At 35.9% G+C, this 21,330-nt stretch overlaps 1 protein-coding gene and 2 non-coding genes across 3 annotated transcripts; all 3 read right to left on the bottom strand.

The window, feature by feature from the left end:
- Window positions 1–1,139: 1,139 nt before the first annotated feature.
- On the bottom strand, window positions 1,140–17,363 carry LOC115442261 (chorion peroxidase). The gene is made up of 15 exons (XM_030167271.2): window positions 17,165–17,363; window positions 12,569–12,736; window positions 11,171–11,346; window positions 10,679–10,817; window positions 9,123–9,269; window positions 8,492–8,665; window positions 8,039–8,235; window positions 7,590–7,776; window positions 6,864–7,061; window positions 6,319–6,463; window positions 5,827–5,986; window positions 4,963–5,121; window positions 3,606–3,810; window positions 2,643–2,757; window positions 1,140–1,392 (listed from the first exon to the last, which is right to left on the bottom strand). The coding sequence occupies exons 1-15, from the start codon at window positions 17,262–17,264 to the stop codon at window positions 1,323–1,325; spliced, it is 2,340 nt and encodes a 779-aa protein (XP_030023131.1). The 5' UTR covers window positions 17,265–17,363; the 3' UTR covers window positions 1,140–1,322.
- Trnak-cuu lies at window positions 7,267–7,339 on the bottom strand. Its single transcript has one exon. It is a non-coding gene; the product is annotated as a tRNA-Lys (tRNA).
- On the bottom strand, window positions 7,426–7,498 carry Trnak-cuu. The gene has a single exon. It is a non-coding gene; the product is annotated as a tRNA-Lys (tRNA).
- Window positions 17,364–21,330: the final 3,967 nt, after the last annotated feature.

Genomic DNA, 21,330 nt, shown 5'->3' with positions numbered 1-21,330 from the left:
ACTTACATATTCAGAGAATTAAATATTATGAACTCCTTACAATTTAGTTCCAACCTTACATACTACGTGGCGCTGTTTTCATACTTCACTAGTGTTCCTTTAAAAATCTAGATGGCTGATTTATTTCTTTTATAGCGAGCATATATGACGAGCGAAAAATTCTATAATATGAGAGAATAGGACACATGTACTGTGTGTACCATATTTTATTTAGTCTGACGCACTAAGTTTTGTCGAATCGTATTGAAGTAATAACTAATATAAACATAAATTGTAATAGAAAAGCTTCTATAATACAGATTAAATTTAAATAAACATATACATCACATCCTAAATAAATCGGTGTAATAGACTTTTCTCGAATATCGTATAACCATTAAATACTCCCGATTCATAAATTTTTTATGGGAAAAAATCATCAAATCAGGTACATTCCCTTACCCTGTCAACAGTAAAACTCAATAGAAATAACGAAAACAAAGAAAAATCAAAATTATCAATCTTACAAGCCATTTAATAAACAATTGAAACCACTCCTTTACTTTAAAATACAGTTCAATCAACCACTATTTACATTATTAATGTAAAGTAAAAGAGTAATTTACCTGAGTAGTTAGTTAGAAACAACTCCCGTGACGTCACGGGTACGTCCCCGATTCCCATTGTTCGGGCACCAATGGGAATCAATGACGTCATAAAATAAATCAAAATCAGTATGAGACAATACAACGCAATCATAGTGACGTCACGTGATTTGTGTAGAACTAAATCAACGATGATGACAATCCAAGTAAAATCACAAAACATTATTTTGTCACAAAAAATAAAACGCATGCAAAATCATCGGGTACAAGTGATTATTTTTGCGACAAAATCAATGATTGTAAAATCAACAGAAGATGTTGAGGCTTGTTGATAATTTTTATCTTAATTAATAAAAAGATTAGGAAGAAGAAAGGAGGAAAAACAGAAAGAAAATAGAAATTCTACTGAATTTTACGTTAACATATCAATCGAATACTTCACATAACAAACAATAACGACATTGAAAAAAATCCATAATATCCAAAATGAGAAGGATGTAATTACTAACAGAAACAAGGGTATCTGATTAGGTATCAAATAAGTATAAAAAAGAATTATGGTATTTGTAAATTTATTTAATTTGTTCATCCAAACTTCCGAAATAATATATAACGTAACTACAGTCACTTAGTTGGCAGCAATTTCATTACAATTTATGATATATTTAACTTAAATTAGGTTCTTAATTCAATTCCATTGGAGTTCAAAATATTAATTCTAATTAATATTTAAAAAATTCACTGTTCCTTAAATTTAATAAGATTCATTGCCGGTATGAGCGTACTTTCACAAGGGACTGGTGCGTTACTGAAAAAAAAACATACATTTTGCAAAAAAAAGTTTACAATAAAGCCGATCGTCTACCGCGAACTACACTACGCGAAAACGAAGTTCAATGAACTAAGCAAATTTATTAAATACGTTGTCGGTCCACCGAAGAATAAGGTAAAACTACGTGATGGTCAGTTTGGCCTAGAACGCTGGTATAATCAGACGTGACGGAAGAAATGAAAAGCTATGACAAGAGTTCAGAGGATAACACTGCGCAAGATCATTCTCTGTACAAACACTTGAAACACTAGTGACAGGCGCCAGAAGGCACATAAGGGAGGGCGAGACGCTTAGTTTGGCTCACGTAGTAACGAATTCGCCTGCACAACTGAGTTATTTGGACTTAATTGGTCTATTTTACGCAGCTTAGCTGGCGCAGTTTGCAGTGGATGTATGAAAAACTGGCTCAATCCGCGAGCTAAGCTAAACTAACTTAGTTTAGTTGGCGGTGGACGATCGGTTTTAAGAAAAAACGTAATTGCGCTAATGTCTACTAGCATACCTTACTATATACCATCGCTCTATCAAATTCTGACATCAAACAACAGTGAGCGAGTATATTTTGATTTTAAAGGTCATTCACACCAATGTTATAGACTGAGAGCTTTGTAATACTTAGCAAATTTCTCAGGATGACTGACGTAGTAGTGGCATTTAATGTTTTGTAATACAAAGTGTTGGGCCTTTTTATTAGTCATGAGGCTAACCATAAAATACTAATCTGCAACTGTCAATTAACTAAAGTCACACTTACGACTGGTTCTGCTTTGCAAACATAAATAAAAATGGCGAGTAATACGTTTCTATTTATAATATTTGTTTATGCTTATAATAAGTGTGTTCAGACTACTCAACCTACATTTGCAGACACATTGCCCGAGAAACCCAGACAGGAAATAGACCTTAATCATTCACTACTTGATAATGTTGACCGCAATCAAAGTGCAACATGCGGAAATTATATTTTAATTTGGATGTATCAAAATGATATTATAATCTGTTTTTAAAATATGTCTATTTCATCGTCTTTGAGATTTGTAGCTTTTCTACTCGTCATTTGTTTCGTCTACAACGATTTCAACATTCCATCCATATCTGCTAAGACCATAAAATAGTCAGTAAACTAAAAAGCATAAAGAACCAACGTTGTTGCTAACGTTTAAAAACAATTCTAAATACCTAGAGCTTTAGTTTGTTTTTCGATTACTACTTTATGCATTACTTACCCTGGCAGGTCAGCCCTTAATAACGCGTCTGGTGGTTGCGCCATGAGCTCTATCCCATCTCTGTTGTCACAAATAATGCGTGATAAAGTCACCTTCTTTATCTCTGCTAGTTGACCTAATGAGAAAGAACGATTCATTTATAATGTCAACGATTTGGTGGAAGTACAAGAGTCTCACTTAAAATATTTTATTCGAATTCATAGCTATTGCTTTAAATACACAGTTGATTAGTTTACAAATTTAGTTGAGGCAACAACATAACATTATTGTTGGTGATAGGATATATTTATATTCGCCCGGATAGCGACTACTGTACAAGTTGTTAAAACCCGCCATAGTAGTCCAAGTGTGTTGCGTTCCGGGATCAGCCTGTGTATATCCGGTTCCAATATGCCGGCAAAATAGGATATTTGACTATGTTTGATTTTATGCATTTTTTAATATGTAATAGTAATTAATACAAAGGAGAAATCCGTCTATGAGAACAGCATTAAAATTCGATAAGAAATGAGGCAGCACTTCAATTTTCAAATATTGCTACGAGCAGGAGTGGACGTGGAGTAGGGATATCGCTCCATCTCTTTCTTTCGCACGCATCGTAATGCCGGCTGACGACACACGCAAGTATTTCTTCTCTTTTCCGTTTTTTGACACTCACCCCTACTACCAATTTTTCATGGCTTATGACTTGTGAATTTTTCATCAGATTTCAATGATTTCTAAGTCAAAAACCCTATTGTGTCGACTGCCGAGGGGTAACCATCTCTGTTAATCGACATTCTATTGGACCCCACTCCACTTACCATCAGCTACAGTAAGGTCACTTTGGCGTGCACCTATAAAAAAATACTGTTTATATAGTTAACAGTTTAGTTGATGCGACTGTCAATTGTTTTGTCGCTGCCATATGTTGTGGTATATCCTATACAACAGAGGCTTATGTCTGCTGTTGCCTTGACTTACTTGACGTAAACGCTCCAGGGTTAACATCAGATCCGTACTCATAAAAATACCGATCTCCTATCTTCAACCTTGAGAACTGGTCAGCTATGATGTGAGCGAAGGTTGGACCTAATATTCCACCATCTACTGGTTCTTCTAGCAGCCCCCCAACCCACAAGTCTATGTCCTTGGGGCTGTTGTAGACCGAGGCTAAGCGCTGGGCGGCCTAAACGGAAATAAGTATAACATTGTAAATTATTACAGTAATTTGATGAAAGCCTTTCTAAAAGTTTTACGTTGTTTGATATGAACGAAATATGTTTTTTGAAGCGATTTTGCAAAAGCGATAATGTACCGTAAATGTAATAATCTCAGCTTGTCTTGCGTTTATTATAAAACAAGTGTTTGTTCATCCTCAGATATTTGTGTGAAGTGGAGATGTTGTGGGTCCGGAAGTTTGTCATAGCCTGACTTCACACAACATTACCTGGCACGTTATTTTTCAATATACGTCGTAACGAATAAATATAGGCATATAAGTTTTCATAGAACCATTCACGCGCTAACAATGCAAAAAATAACATCATTTATACGTATAGGTACTCGACGGACTTGTTAAGCAAATCAAATGAACTTTAAAGTTCAGTTTGCAGTGACACATATGAAAATCTACCGTGTGAACAACCGATTCATTGTATTTTAAAATCGAACACTGCAAAAAAGGTGCAAGACAATGCCGTGTGGACCTAGGCTTAGTTAATACCCGTGATACATTATATATTATTACATGATACATTATATCAATGTAGTGATTGCGGTCTGGAACGCAGTCGTAACATACGATAAAACTCCATAAACAAAGAAAAAAATTAAATGCTGTCGAATGCAATATTTTAAAATGTAATAATAATATCAGCTCTGTATTACATCATACTGTTCCACTGTTGGGCACGGGCCTCCTCTACTACTGAGAGGGAATAGTCCTTAGTCCACCACGCTAGCCTAGTGTGGGTTGATAGACTTCACACACCCTCGAAAATTCCTAGTAGAGAATTTCTCAGATATGCAGGTTTCCTCACGATGTTTTCCCTCACCGTTAAAGCAAGCGATAATTCACAAAGAATACACACATAACTTTTAAGAAAAGTCAGAGGTGTGTGCCCTTAGGATTTGAACCTTCGGACATTAGTCTCGACAGTCCGTTCCACAACCAACTGGGCTATTGCCGCTTCTTAAAGTTATTGTTATTTTAAAATGTAAATTACTGTAAATAAGAAACATGACTACTCACTGGTTTAGGCAATAAAAATGTTATTAAAAGCCAAACAAAACACCAAAATCAAGTCTACTGCATACAACTAAATTTAAACACCCTTACCCTGGGCGGAAACTGGCTAAAATCCACGAAGGGGGGCAAACCACACAGTCGCCTGTAGTCGTTGTATGAGCGGAGGCCGTAGTCCCTCCCTCTCTGGATATTTATGGCCGCCAGGTCTATGCCATACGGGTTGCCTCCACGAAACAGGTATGATGTTAGCTAAAAAAAATTATATTTATTTCTCATTACTATTTTGTCTGTTTAAAATTTATATAAAGATTTTACCCTTGATTATATATGCTTTTATACTCCAATAAAAACAGCTCTAAATGAATTGCTTTTATCCTTAATCGCTTATCAAATATCTCAAATGTTTATCCAATTCCAATTAAAACATAAAAATGCAACATAAAAATCAACTCTGATTTTATGGAATTATCAAGCTACTAAATACTGTCACCCATCTTCAAGAAACACAACACAAAATGTCGGCAGCAGACTTATACCATTTAATTTTTGAACTAATAATATATCAACTAATCTCGCATTGATATCATAAATTTATATATTTTTCTATGGCAGCCCCGGATGCAAGCGCTTTTAAGCTTCGGTGCCTCTGGGGGGGCAGCGAACTAGGCAACCGCTTGGGACCTCATGCTTGCAGGGGCAACGCGCAGTGTCTTGGAAAACCTTTTTTACGATCTTTCCGACGACTTTAAAACAGGGGAACTTCTTTTTTTGCTTTCGCCTGGGGCCTCGCGTCAGTTAAGACCACCACGGCTACAAGCAAATACTGTATACCCAGTATGTTTGAATTTGAAATAAATATGAATTTGTATCTAAAGCCGAATAGTTGACAGTAGCTTTAACGAAATAGCTAAAGAAACCAATTGAGTGTCACCTAATTAACTGTTATTTACTTACCCCTTCAGTAAGAAACGGATCGACATTCTGCATCGGTTGCCAGCTCAGACCGTTGAGAAGCTGGTCCAAGAATCGACGCAAGCGCATCCTCGACGGTTGAAACATAACTTCGGGGATTGATATTGTTTCGTACACGTCGTGAGAATGGGGACTTTGGATCCTGTGATGAGAAAACTTTTTCTTACGCTGTTGGCTATAATAGAGTAGGTACCTAGCAATCCTGTTAATATTATAAATTTAAACCTATGTTTGTTGGTTTGTTTGGCTTTAGGAAATAACGAATCAAATGGCATGATTATTTACGCTGAGGCAGTTTACGGGTGGGTCATTAGGCTATTTTGTTATATATGAAAAATAAACATACCCTGTAGGATTTATATGATGAAAAGCCTTACGCGAACCATAACCAAATTCTTATCTTCCCTGTTTGAAATACTTCTTTGATGATTTTTTAAATATATCCTAGTTCACCGGTCAAATATAAAAACTTACTGAATCTTCCCGTCGACGATGGAGTGTCCAAACCTCATGGCAGCTGCAGCGAACTCCGCTGTCAGGGATGGATTCACCAAAGGGTCGTATGTGGAGGAGTAGCCCGCTGAAGGAGCCAGCTTGAACATCTGGACTATTTCTGGACCTTAAAATTTTAAAGGGAATTGAATAACCATGAGTTTCATTGTAGTGTAATGTTCTTCGACAAGTTCAAAGCCTGCGTGATGCCATTCTGTTTATTTTTTCTACAGCCCATTATTCAGACCTAGAGATTTTAAAACTTTAAAACAACCAAACCCAACAATAATTGCAAATCATACAAAAAAAATACATTGACTACGGGAAGGAATATTTTTAAGTACAACCGTGTATTTTATCTAAAATACATGGTTGTACTTTACATCAACTTAGCTTTGCCAAAAACCATGGACAGCAGTAATCACTTACTACAAGTTGGTTCTTCGACAGCCTTCTGTGTCAATAATAAAAAACCTCCAAGTTGGTTTGTACTTTCTCCAAATCTTTAATGAATAAAAAATGCATACCCAAGAGCAAAGGAAGCCATTCATTGAAAATGATGTGCTGGTACTCCGCCTGGACTATTCTCCTGGTCTCCAAGAAGACTAGTTCCTCATTCCATCCAGGGTTAAGCTTAGTTAAGACACGAGCTATCCTGTTGTGTTCTCGAGTCCAAATCGTGTGGAGCACAGTGAGAGAGATCAGCTGGTTGCCGTGGTTGTCTCCTGAAAAGTAGGTTTAAGGGTAAAATATTAACAACAAGAAAGGTTACATGGCTATGTTGTCACCACTACTAATATGTACTACGAGAAAGGATTCTTAAACGCGTGAAAATAATAAGACGAAGCTAATATTAATGGTCTTCGAACACTGCCAAATTACAAAGTTTCAGTTTTCTTGGAAAACATTATTATGCAAATTAAAAACAATCGCCCAACATAGGGCTCAAACCAACGAACCTGAGATTAAGAGTCTCATGCTCTACCGACTGAGCTAGCCGGGCTTGCGATAGCTTAAGCGTGTTACTATATCATACAGTAATTTATTTAAATATAACAACTAAAATGCATTTATCGATAAAAATATATTCGCCCAACGTGGGGCTCGAACCCACGACCCTGAGATTAAGAGTCTCATGCTCTACCGACTGAGCTAGCCGGGCTGATGAGTAATTTGCTAAACTAAAAGACACCGTTTAAAATTGGTTAACATAGAATTTCAGACTGATTTAGTGAATATGGTATATTACTTACCTGATTCAAAACACGCAGCGCCATCTTTCGCAGTGAGGCACTCTTCCCTCACAGTTAAGGGAGGAAGTTCCCTCCCATAATCGTTGAAGGTATTCAGTAAGCCACCTGGACCTCTAAGAGATCCAAATTTCTCTGGGGAGCTGCCGTACAGATGGGATAGGTCTGGGTAGTGTGTCGCACCATTCATCTGGAATCGAGAATCCAGTTTTCAAAAATATGGATAAAAAAGCAATAAATACAAACCAAGATAATATTTTTGGTGGAATTTCAATGTTTTTAATAACGTCTTAGTTGCTGCTTATATAATTTGTATTTCCTAAATTCACATTTATGCGAATGAAAATACTATTTAGTGATAATTACAAAAGAATATTGTCCATCAAAAACTTTGCAGTTAGGTTTAGGAACCACTATTCAATCAAACACAGTTTTACAAAAATTTTGCTTACCTGCTTAGCATATCCAACCGAGCAATCACTGGCAGGCGCCAGCTGCGCGCGCACGAAGTTCAGGCAGGTATGGCGGAAGTGGCCGAAGAACGGATCCTGAGGGTCTGTCGCAATAGGTGCGCAAGCCCAGTGCTGTAGCTCCAGGGGAAGGAAGCCTTCCCCGTCGCCTACGCAGCAGGAGATAGCACTACCATTACCTTAATAAAAAGAACAAAAGTTTTTAATAATTTATACTAAGTGATAAAGTTTGGTCTAAAACTGCCTCTTATCTGCCGCCTTCTAGGCCACCAGACTTCACTTCTTATTTCTCAGAGTAACAAGCGAAATGGCGTATTATTTCGCTTTTAATATCAAATCTTTAAAAAATTTCGAGCTAAGATCTCTCAAGAACATTCTAGAAAACCCTCAGCTAATTAATTTATTTGCCAAAAAACTTCTTAAATCTGCACTCACCAATACCAAAGACCACTCCAGCACTTATGTCATGGGCGACGAACTGTCCGAATTGCATGAACATAAGATTGTGAGTGGGGCTGGGATGGCTCCCTTCTAGAACCAGGGCAATACTGACTGCCCTTCCACTTGGCAATGTGATACCTATGGTGGATCTTCGCATTTCCCACACACCTGAAGAAAATTAAATTATTAACGTCATTTTGAAGTTAATTAACGTATATATGTAGTACTATATAAATTATACAATAGCTGAGGGCTTGGCAAGTGAACCAGGAAATTGCCTATGGCGTATTAAATTCAATTTAAATATTTTTTCTAGATAAAAATGTATCCCAAAATCATTATTCACTGGCCTCTGTCGTAGGATAAGGAAATTTTCACTACATAAATATGAAAATGTATATATAATACAAATACTCTTCATTATAACCATTTTAAACAAGAAAGCTATGTTAGAATTTCCATTCCGATTTGTTTCAATAAATGCCCGCACCTCTGAGTCTAAAAACAAAACGTTAAGTGTGTTAGTATAATCAATACACCAAGGACCAGTTCCAGTTTGGTTACAATAGACAAACATAACAAATATTTAAAAACGTATAATCGTAATTGACCAAAATTAATTTACCATCATTATAGGCTGGTGGTAGAAGCCTCTCAAACCCGGTGTTCACAGCACCCCAGCTCGGAATCGAAGGGTTATTACATTCTCCTCCTAAGGATCGGAATTGACTGGGAGGCGTGGGACACGATGGCGTTGGAGGGCAGAAGGGACCTGAATGAATTTTAAATTAGTTTAGGCTTAGACATTTCCGTCGGAGGAAGCCCGCAGTCGTCCCTAATGCGGCGAAGAGCGCCACCACGGAGTTTTAGTTCGTATGCCGTGCGTTGTATATAGGTTAAGGACTCGGCCTGACGGTCGCCCGAAGGACAACATCAAATCCGGGCGGCGCAACGCTGGGTCGTAAGGCACGGTGACTCCAACATAAACGCTCAGTCGCCCCCCACGAAGGCTGGGCGGTAGTCATAAGGCATTTTCTCCGCGAGAACAAAAAAAAATTGTTAGGTTTCTGGTACAAACCTTACAGATTGTTCTTGGGAACTGAAATTATTTTGTCTCTATACAATCAGCATTGCCACGTAAAGTTGGGAGTCAATATTGAATCAACAGTAATATTAACATTTATAAACTTTATTGTCTATCAGACTGGACAGTAAATATTGGAATCTATATATATAAAAATGAATTGCTGTTCGTTAGTCTCGCTAAAACTCGAGAACGGCTGAACGGATTTATCTTATCTTGGTCTTGAATTATTCGTGGAGGTCTAGTACATGATAAAAATCTAATATAAAGGTTTTGTAAAACTGGCTTTACTGCACTTTACTTTAGTTAGTTTAGCAAAATAATTTCTTCAATCGGTTCAAAAGCTGAAATTACCTACTACAAACAAACTTACGAATTTCAAAACTAAAAAATTACTAATATCCTAAAAAGTATTCTGCAATCTGTCTCTCAAGATTTTGCTTAGTTTAGAGGCAGCTGATCTCATATTTGATTTAGCCTTAAGAACCACTAGCTTCAGTTATTTATGTATTTTTCTCTTTTATTTTTGTGACTAAGCATGTACATAAATAAATAACAGAATATCAACAAACGTCACATCCTCGTGATTCTCAGTTATTTCTGCTTTACAAATAAATATTATGTAACATCACATCTAGTAATCATTGCCCATATTGTAGAAAAGTCATTGCCAGAATTATCTTATCACATTGTTTGTAATTTATTTTTAGTTTCATTACATGACTGTCTCGTTAGAGTAGTTGTATTGCGTAAGGGATACAACCACCGTTCACAGTTCCCGCGGCAAAATGCAGGTGAAGCAAAGTCATATTGGGTTTTTTCTGCTCAGTATCAGTCCAGAATATAAAATCTGTCCTCTATGGCGATAAGCTCGCCGCCTATATCATGGGACGAAACACAAATGGTTAAAAGTGGTTGCCCTGGTAACGGCAGTGGTGACAAGATTCTAGATCAGCACTATTGACAAATAATCGTAGCAAAAAATATTTCAATAGCTTATATAAAAATTTATGTGACAAAAAATGGAATATGAAATATAATTATGACTCCAAGATTTCATACCCTGCTGGTAATAACGTAATTTTACTAAAACCTACCATCAGTGTGCTCAGCAAATCCCAAAGACAGCTGTTCTTCCGATAGCGCATCACGAGCCCTCAACTCTTGCGCAGCGAAGAGATTCATCAGAGCACCACGTCCCAGACTATCTGCTCTTTTATCGTACGTTACCATGGACTGAAATTAAAGAGATTAGTATTTCGCTAGATATTTTTGAACATTATTGCAGTGTTATTGTCACGTAGTACACCGGCTCGACCTAGATGGTATCACTGTCTTGTAAAAAACCAGCGAGATTTGCGTTTAGAATGCAAAGTCGCGATCACAAGAATTTTGGTTTGATTCCTTAAACAGTCAGAGTATAATAAAACTAAAACCAAAATTTTTGGTGAAAATATATTTGTTGTATTAATGGATTATTTTTAGCACAGTGTCAGCAAAGGTGAAGACGAGTGTGTGGTTTCATTTAGTAACAATATGTCAAATTGATCCTGTATAATGAAAATAAGTAGCATTAATAAATAACTTACCAAATGATGTCCAAAACTAGGCGCAGAAGTATTAACAACAGTATCGCTAGATCTTTCGAGAAGCTTCTCGGACCTCGCGAGCCACTCCTTCAGCTTGTGCCGGGAGCGGTTGTGGGATATCTTGACGTCATCCACGTTGATCGAGACGGAAGCGCGGGAGGTGCGCTCAGATTCCGCTAGAATTTGAGACCAGGGACCGTAGCCAAGATACTTTTTACTACCGTTAACGATAACATTACATAGATACGAGAGACTTATCGTTAGCATATGACATACTGATACATTGTTTTTATTTTCTATTTGCGTTTACGATTTCACAAAGGTCTATAGACAACGATCTCAGGTTATAAAGACCATTCAAACAGTTCAATATAATCAAGTGTACCAATATCTTAGAATATCTCTCTCTGTGTAGTTGGTCCCTCATCACTGAGGATCGTGGTTATCACACAATGTACTGTATTTAGAACAGATTATTTATCTCGACCGGTTTTTGTTCACCGCATCTTGAATTAATTTGTGAAACTTAGAATATAAGACCCATAAATAGTAGAAAACTACTCAGTATTTGATATAAAACTTCTGTTTTATTATAGTGACAGAATATTTAATATTATTTTCCATAACACAAGCGCCTTGACAAAAGAATTAACCTTATTCACAATCGTAAAGACTGCAATGCCGGTTATTGGTAGTATGCCACTATACTTACGCTAAACGATAAACAATAACGAATAATATTGTATTTTTACTTTGTGGTATGAAGGATTTTTATAATTTTACTGATACTGTAATTTCCAACTTGCGCTTATCCTACTCCAAGTATCAACACAGCACTCTATTTCACGCGCATGCGTGATTTTCTAGAACATTTTAGAAGAACCATCGGAATATAATATGTAAAACGTACAGTACAGTACAGATAAACCTTGGCTTAGGTTTAATGACGGGATGACTTCCTAATCTTAACAACCTGTAACCCTCTAGCCATAGCTAGCAAACCAGAGTATTTCCTGACCTGAATATCGAACCCAAGATCTACCAGTCCGTAACCTGTACAGCCAGTAGCTCAAAAAAACTAATTACTAATATTGTACTAAATGTAGACGTGCTGTTAGTCGCAGCATATCTCATTAAATCTTACTGCGTTCATCTCCATGACAGCCAGTCCACATCGGCTTCTCCTTGCTTTCTTTAATGGAGAAAGAACACATCGTGAGGGAACCTGTATACCTGAGAAGTTCTTCATAAGAATTTCGAAGGTATGTAAAGTTTGCCAACCCGCATTATGACAGTGTGGTTGACTAAGGCTCAGCAGTAGACGAGGCCCGTGCCCAACATTGGGCCAAAAAATAATACAGAACTGATATTGTTATACTATTATCATCTTCAACTTACCAGCATGGCCAGACCCTGTGAAGCAGCAAACGCCAATGTGGTCTCCGTCGAGATGACATGAGGGGTTGTACGACGCTGGTCTCACGTGGGCTGGGCACTGGACCTTCGGTACGCAACGCCCGTACCTCGGACACACGTCACATGGTGTCTCCTTCGTGTGGACGTGGTCTGGAACAGATGGAGTAGATGTCGGTTGAGCTGATGAAAGATTTAGCTGGTGGAAACTTGATTGTGCCGGTGAACAGCTAAATCTGTTGGAAACTTGGGTTAAGGGGCGTCTCTTAATTACGTGAGGTATTTAGACAGGGAGAGGGGGGAGCCAAATCTCACAACATCTCACTAGGTAGAGATGAAGACCACTCCGTATTTTAATTTTTAACCCTAAAAATTGTCGAAATCAATTCTCGTGATGATTGGACGCAAGTTACTTATAATATGCTGTTGATATTTTTTAGAGATATAAATGTAGATGACGGAATGTTTTGTATTTTAGCCCTAAAAATACTTATAATAAACGTAGTATATATAAAACAAGAAAAATGAGTCACACAAGAATTTATTCTAACAAAAAAATATCTATATAACCACGATGTTACACCTTCACCTATACACACAACAGGGCGGTATCGAATCGCGCACTCAATACACGTCACTGAGCCTGTCGCCTACATAATATATATAATTAGAAGAAATAGGTAACAGAGTCAACCCCCACAGGTATAAACAATAAAGGCTGGCAATACTTGGTATTGAGTTTAGACATAACACATCACGAAAAAACACTTAAAAGTCTGATAAAACATGATAGACAGAGGTAGGTTATAGGTTTATCGGCAGTATTTTTTCTCTAAGTACGCGTCGCTTAACGTAGGAAGTCCGACAACTTAATTATTTATCTATACATATTACAAAACAAAGTCCTCTTTACTGTCTGTCTGTATGTTATCGATGTTCTCAAAATATACTGGACGGATTTTTATGAAATTTGGTATAGAGATAGCTTAAGACCCCGGGAAGGTTATAGCGGTACTTTTATCCCGGAAAACTCCTTTACGCGGGCGAAGTCAGGGTCAAAAACTAGTTTATAATATTAGTCATTAAGTAATGTTACGATGAAATAGTTATTCTGACATCCAAAGAAAGTTGATTCTATTAAGACCTTCCCCCAAGCAAGCGGCCTTGAACATTCGTCCCATCCATTTTTAGCGCACGGGTTACAACGGGAATTTACAAAGACCATGAATAATTTCTTTAACACAATAATTTTAAATATTTTTGAAAATATTTAGCTAATAAAATATTCCATAATAAGTTTGCTAGTTAATAGTGTAGGTTGTAAAATAAATGCACGGAAGATGCACGGAATCAACAATTTTAGTGGCATTTTTATTGTGAAATTAATGACACAATATCCACATTATAAAAAGACTTAAACTACCAAAGTTAAGAAAACATATTGTAGAAAATGTTTTTTATTGTTTTCGATATTCTAGAAATTTCAAGTAAATAGCTTCTAAAAATATGACTAGCGCGCCATTCTGCTGGAGATAGCACCTTGAGGATCCGCAATCCCAAATAAAATAAACATTGGTTTGTACACAGACTCAAAAATTCACCACCCAGAGTAAAGCGAACCAGCTATCAATAAATCCTTTGGCCATTGCTGTTACAAATATCATTCTCATACATATTAACATTAGTATTCACTTATATAAACCAATCAAGTTTCAAAACATGTTATGACGTCACATAATGACATCATTCTCCAAATACGACTAAACAAATATATACAAATAAGAGGCTATTGCGAATCCTGAGGCAAGGTCGTGTGGATATACGCATTACTTTGGCCTTTATGTTATTGTCAAAAATCCTAATTAATACTAATTGAAGTCTTTAGTTACTACTAACTATTATAGTAGCGTCTGTTATTTAATTTACTAGGGTTATCGTCCTAGTAATATTATAAATGCGAAAGTTAGTGAGGCTGGATGAATGTTTGTTCCTCTTTCACGAAAAAACTACTGAACGGATTTGGATGAAACTTTTCAGTAATATTAGTTATACATCAGAATAACACATAGGCTACAATTTATAATGATTTTCTGTAATTTGGTCATAATATAACGAAATATATCAATTAAGTCGGAAAAAAAATATCCCGGAAAACTCCATCGCGCGGGCGAAGCTGCGAGCAAAAGCTAGTTTACAATGTAATCAAACTTCAATTTACATATTTGCTGACAGCACAGTTAGGACTAAAAGCATTCAAATGTAAGTATGATTCTTATGTTAACGTGAATTTTGGACAGTGAAATAAAACCAAGACTGCAGTCTTCGGAACGTCGGGAGGAAATTATAATGTCAAAACCGCGATAAAGTCCGCAAAATAGTTTTATGTCAATTTTAATGTAAAGATGTAAATTAAGGATATGAAAGTAAATGACGTGTGTTATAATATGATTATCTTTTTAATTAGGTTTATGATATTTTGGTAAAAATCCTAATTTTATTTATGCAAATGATTGTGGAAATGTGTTGATATTGCTTTAATTTAAACAAAGCCTTACTACTTTGAAAATACATCGAAGTGTTCTTTACATTTTCCGCAACTTCCATTAAAATTGGTACTAAGTCCAAAAAAAATAATATTTTAAAGACAATATTACTTAAAGAGTTATATTTTGTTCACATTTTATTCTTTCCTTCCCTTCAAAAGGCAAATATAATAATATGTACAGAAAGCGTATGTCATTGACGTAATATACTTCTAGATAATGTACTGAGTATAATATAATACATTAATATAATAGTTGGTTGCAGTCTGAAACAATTGTACAAATAAATAGAATATATTGATGCATACATTTAAATTGGAAGTAATACACTCACACCTTTTATCCCCAAAAGGATAGGTAGAGGTGCATCTGGTGCACTTATCTTCCGCTGTTTGTATTCTGTCCCATGATGTGATAGGGGGCGAACCTATCGCCACATCAGGCAGAAATTCAAGACTGATACTGAACTTAAAATCCAATATCACTTTGCCCGACTAGGGAATCGAATCCCGTACTCAACACTGCAGTGTTATTACAACTACGCCACCGAGGCAGTTAATCAGAAGTAACTGAAGTGAAAGTGGATTTACTGGCATTTCTAATTTATCACCATGTCAATCACATTGCCGGTTAACACACAGAGGTCAAATTTGTTCGTTTAAACCCAACTAAATCCCTACGGAATTAAACAAAGGCATAAGTAATGATCACACTCTTCATTGGTCAAATTACACCACTAATTCATGGCCCAACCAATCTTGTAATTATATGGCGCCTAATCTCAGGGGACGCCCGCGGGGATTTTGCGACTGCTAGGCAGCATGCACTCCGCTGCGCCCGTTCTTCGGTCTACCTACAAGTTATTACTCTTCGTCCTTTGTCCCCTTCTGGGGTTTGCTGACCTATCTCGTCTCCAAGTCTGCCGACGTAGTCTCCCTTGTCGGCGAGCTGTTACGGATCTTGTGCCAGCCGTGTGCGAATTCTTGTTGCCGACCGAAGTTCACCTCCGAGGCCACGAGGTTGGAGTACCAAGCAGTATTGGTCAGTATGACGTCGTTCGACGATTTGTTCCTTGGACGAAAGTCATGTTATATTTCTTTATATATTTTGTTTTTTTCTCCTTTTATTGTACATGTTATGCTGTTATTATCCCGATAATATACCTTTCTTTAATTTCTATCATTTTACGCTGGTAGTTCTGTCTCATAATGATAACCAAGTCTTTTCTTTTTTAATACGAAGAAATCAATTTACCATTCTGTCAAAATCACCTGCTTAAACCATCTTAATGATCAAAATGCCACTATGATTTCTCATGTCGAAGGTCACGATCCCTTGCATTGTAATATTGCGTGAGGAACTATAAATAATTCTAAGTAAGTATGTATTTATTTCAACGCAATACGTGAATCATTTTTAGTAATTATACGTACTTGAATAACTGGGTTAAGTTAATATTTGTGGCCTAGATTAGAGAGAACTAGCAGTCTAAGATCTTGGTTAGAAATCTATTAATACATTGTATATTATTAACCAGCTTGAAGATTTACTTCCACTTGTGTATGTGGGGTCGATGCAAATTTTGAAAAATATTCTGAATAGAATTTCGCTTTGTTATAACAAGAATTGCCTTGACAAGTAAAGGACTTCAGGAAGTATTTCTACTTTATATATCTTAATAGCAAATCCACTGGTAAAATTTTGTGATTATATAATTAAGGCGTGTCGATCACATTAATCATGGCATGGTATTAAACTATATCCTCGTAATATATATATCGCCTGGTAGTGAATTTGCCTTGCTTATAAAATTATTTCTAGAATGATCTTAACTAAATTGTCTATAGTTACCATTTCGCATACAATGGCGTTGGAATATTTCTAATTATTTAATAAAAAAATACACAGGACAAAACACCCTTATCTAGTGAAAAGATCCAAATATTTGAATAACAAATCACTGCATGGTATTACACTGCGTTCATCTATTTTAGATATCCCGTATATTATAGAAATACTTATATGAAAATAACCTCACCTGTTTCACCATGTGGCCCATAGTTCTTCATTCCATGGCAAAAAACCCCTAACGGACAAACTAACACCATATATAGTAATATTATATTAAAATCTATCATATTGGCCACTTATTTACGAATATTATAAATTAACACATTTTGCTTGCAACCTCTGCCGGCTCAATGGAAATTAAATACAGGCATAAGACATAAGGATTATGAAAATGAGGGTAGATTGAAGTAATAATGAAGTACAGAGAATATTAAAATTTTGAAGGTAGATGGGAAAAAATTGATAACATGACAAATATAATAAACTTTTTCGACTAAGTTATAAGTATGCATTTTTTTAATGTAATCGTTTCACATAATGTAATTGGTCAACAGAAAAATGAACGAAGTAAAATTACTCGTGGATTTATTAAGTACATACACTTGATTTCGGATTGGAATATCCAATAAAAATCGCATACATTTATTACATAATTTATTCTCAAACTAACCTCATCGAACCCGCAGCTGCGTATTTTACAGCCGACTCATCACTGCACAACATAGGTAACAGAATGGCAAATATGCGTTTTTCGAAAAGTTGTAAACTATGCAAATATTTATAGATTTGATTTGCCTCGACCAGACATTAAACAGTATAGTTATTGACCGGTCAGGACCAAATTAGTGCTCTAAAATTTTTACCAATAAGTCATTGTCTTGTTAGAAATGTTCGTGTGACAAGATGTCACAGCGTCCTTAGGTATTAATAGAACCAGGTATTGATACAAAAATAATATATTTCCAGAAAATATGCTAATAAGCGTATTAAAAACGTGCAAATCATGATATTAGAGACATAATGTAGTATTTTACATTAGTGTATTGGTATTTTACGATAGATTGTGTAACCATTGCATCGCATGCGCAAATTTTTTAATGACAATCTTTCCAATGGTTTTTCTATAAAATAACAGAGAACTCTTTGGCTTCGAACATCGTAAACACTAAAAACACGATAAAGCAATTAGGCATGCACTCAAAAGATGATTTATGGTTTTATTTAGATTTTTTAAATCATACTAAATGACTTGTCTTTATTTATAGTTTTCCGTACCGTCTACTAGATATGTCACATATTTGAAATACATGTATTTAATCTTTTCATATTTTAAATAAAGCATATTGTATTTTATTTCAAATGCTTTTTGATCATTAAGGCTCATTTTTTATCTTTAGCCAGTTAACGCTATAATAAAACATACTTGTGGTAGGCCTCTCAAATGTGAGAGTCTGCTTGGGTACCACCGCAATGTTTATTTCTGCCGTCAAGCAGCAGTGTGTAGTTATGGTAGTGTTTCGGTTTGAAGAAAATTGTAGTCAGTGTAACTACCATACATAATAAAACTTTCCATCTCATGTCTCAGGATGGCAAACGCAGTGGAATACAAAACAATACTTGTCATTGTCATACAAGGTTTTGGATGGTATTTCTACTGTTAATAGGCGGTCGTATCGCTTACCATCGGGCGAACGGCATGCTTGTCTTGTCATACAAAGCTATAAAAAAATTGTAAACGATTCTCATATATTCGTATTTTCTCTCGATGTTTTCCTTCTTTTAATTAATTTAACAAAATCGATCATGCGCCTTCATGTTTTCAGTTGGCGTAAACACATTTATTTGTAATTCGCATGAATTTATTTGTAACTCCAAATAATTTATATATTTTTGCCACTTAAATATTAAAATCAATCCGACACCGACATTAATAAAATGAGGCAGTAAATTATGTTGTAAAGTAATTAAATATACCGCTTTAGTCCCGGCAATTTCGCATCGCAAAAAGAAAAAAATTATAACCGTAGCAAGCGGACCAAGGTGTTATTTTTAAATAATGATGTGTTTAATGATTTCTTATGTTTACGCGAATGTTGGACATTAAAATAAAACTATTTTACGAATTTTATTGCGGTAATATATTGTGATTTTCTCGCAATGTTTCGAAGACTGCAGCTATCGTGGTCACGGGTCGGAGTCCGCAATAGTTTTATTTCAATGATGTTTGTTAATGATACTTGTTAGTGTAATATGTGTGTTTGAATGCGTATATATCTTCGCTTCCTGGACATTATGCTGGCACTACACTTGGCTTTGATAAGCAAATATTTACATTCTAGAACATGCTATATAACAGGCATTATGCTGGTGGTAGTATATTATATATTCGCCCGGATAGCGACCACCGTACACAAGGTATTAAAACCCACCATAGTGGTCCACGTAAGTGTGTCGCGTTCCAGGATCAGCCTGTGTATATCCGGTTCCAGCAGGCGGACATAATTGTTACGACGGTCAAGGGGTAATTTCGCCGAATTTTGTCGCGAATCTCAAGAAAGGGTAAAAGACGTGATGATGTGTTTTAAGTGACCTTCACAGCCTAGAAACATCGAGAACACCTAACTTGGATTGGAAATTAAAAATTACTTAACATTCCTGCCAATACTTTTTAACACCAAAAGCCGATTGGAAATCACAAGGTGACATTCTAGCAAATATTTTTTGAACATGACGTAGTTTTAGTTTTCAAATATTCACTTCCAAATATTATGCATGGATGAAATGAGATAGACGCTCACATCAAAATTGACTGTTAACTTCAATGTTGTTGGTAACAGACCACATGAATTATAATTCTACGCACATCAATAAGAGAAATTAGGATCGAAAACGCGAGCAAATACTTGACCGATCATTTGCATATTCAAGTACAAAGACCCCGATACATTATATCTCAAATATAGGTTTTAGAACACAGCCTACTGCCCTAGATTTAGCAAAATGGACAATACCTTCTATGATCTATCATTTCTTCCAAAAATACGCCAAAACTCTTTCATACTTATTAGTTGCAATTTCGAATTGCAAATATTGTAACTGTTTTTTTTAGAATTTTATGTTTAACTGTGTTCACGTAATCCCAATAGCCGTTAATATGAATATATAAACTGTGGATAATGTAGTTAGTTGTACAATTATCTCCGATATATATGTAACTTCACTTTTATATAATTTACTGTGCAATTGTTTTTTATCCCAAATAAATACTTAAAATAAAATAAAATAAAATAAAAATACGCGTATTTAAAATAAAGAGATGGTTCTAGCTAGGGTTGCTATATGTCCGAAATTTTCGGGCATGTGCGGAAATATAAGAGGGAATCCTAAAAAATTAAATTAACAATTAGTTGGACCAACCTGTCAGATCAATTACAATTTTATGAAAACGAAGTGCTGATTGCACATTGTTGCCTTATTACATTGTTGTTGTTAGCCGAATAGATGATAGTACGATGAATAACATCCTTTATATGCAACTAATGTGTCGTGTTCCTGCCCGAATAGATGATAAAAATATGAATCCTTTAATGCAACTAATAGGGAAACTTACCATGCCATCTGACTAACTACTTAATCTTCAACTAAAACCTAAGTTGACTTGGTTGGCTGAAACCAAACAAAGACGTATTTTCCATTCGTAAATTGTGCAATAAATCTTTCACCCAACAATTTACGATATACATTTATATCACATGTTTTTATTAAAGTCTCGAAGTTCAATTTAGAAAAGGTTTGTGGACAGTCATAGCATACCAAGCGCGACATTCTGAAAATAATATTCCAGTCTATACTGATACAAACCAGTTTACTGGTGGTAGGTCTCTCAAATGTGGTACCACAGCAATTTCTGCCGCCAAGTAGCAGTGTGTAGTCACTGCTGTTTTCCGGTTTGAAGGACATTGTAGCCAGTGTAAATACTGGACATAATAAGACTTAACATCTCATGTCAGGATGGCGAGCGCAGTAGAAAACCAAACAATACTTTGTAATTCAAGGTGTTGGATGGTGTTTCTGCTCTTTAAGGGCGGTCGTATCGCTTACCATCAGGCGAACGGCAGGCTCGTTTCGTCATTCAAAGCAATAAAAAGAAAAAAAAAATACTCGTTTACAAACTTAGCATCACGCTTTTTTTCTAAGTGTCGGCAGTGTAATCACGCTGTTTTGTCAGTTATATTAGATCATGTTTCGGGCTAGCCAATACCAGACTAAGAGCAGATATTCAACAAATATCCAATCTCGAGAATTGAACAGAAACCACCAGCTCTTTCGCATACTACGCAAATAGTTAAAGGA

Source organism: Manduca sexta, chromosome 21 (genome assembly GCF_014839805.1).
Source record: "Manduca sexta isolate Smith_Timp_Sample1 chromosome 21, JHU_Msex_v1.0, whole genome shotgun sequence".
Classification (NCBI taxonomy): domain Eukaryota; kingdom Metazoa; phylum Arthropoda; class Insecta; order Lepidoptera; family Sphingidae; genus Manduca; species Manduca sexta.
Note: the sequence above shows the minus strand (reverse complement) of the source record. Positions and strands in the feature narration are given on the sequence as shown.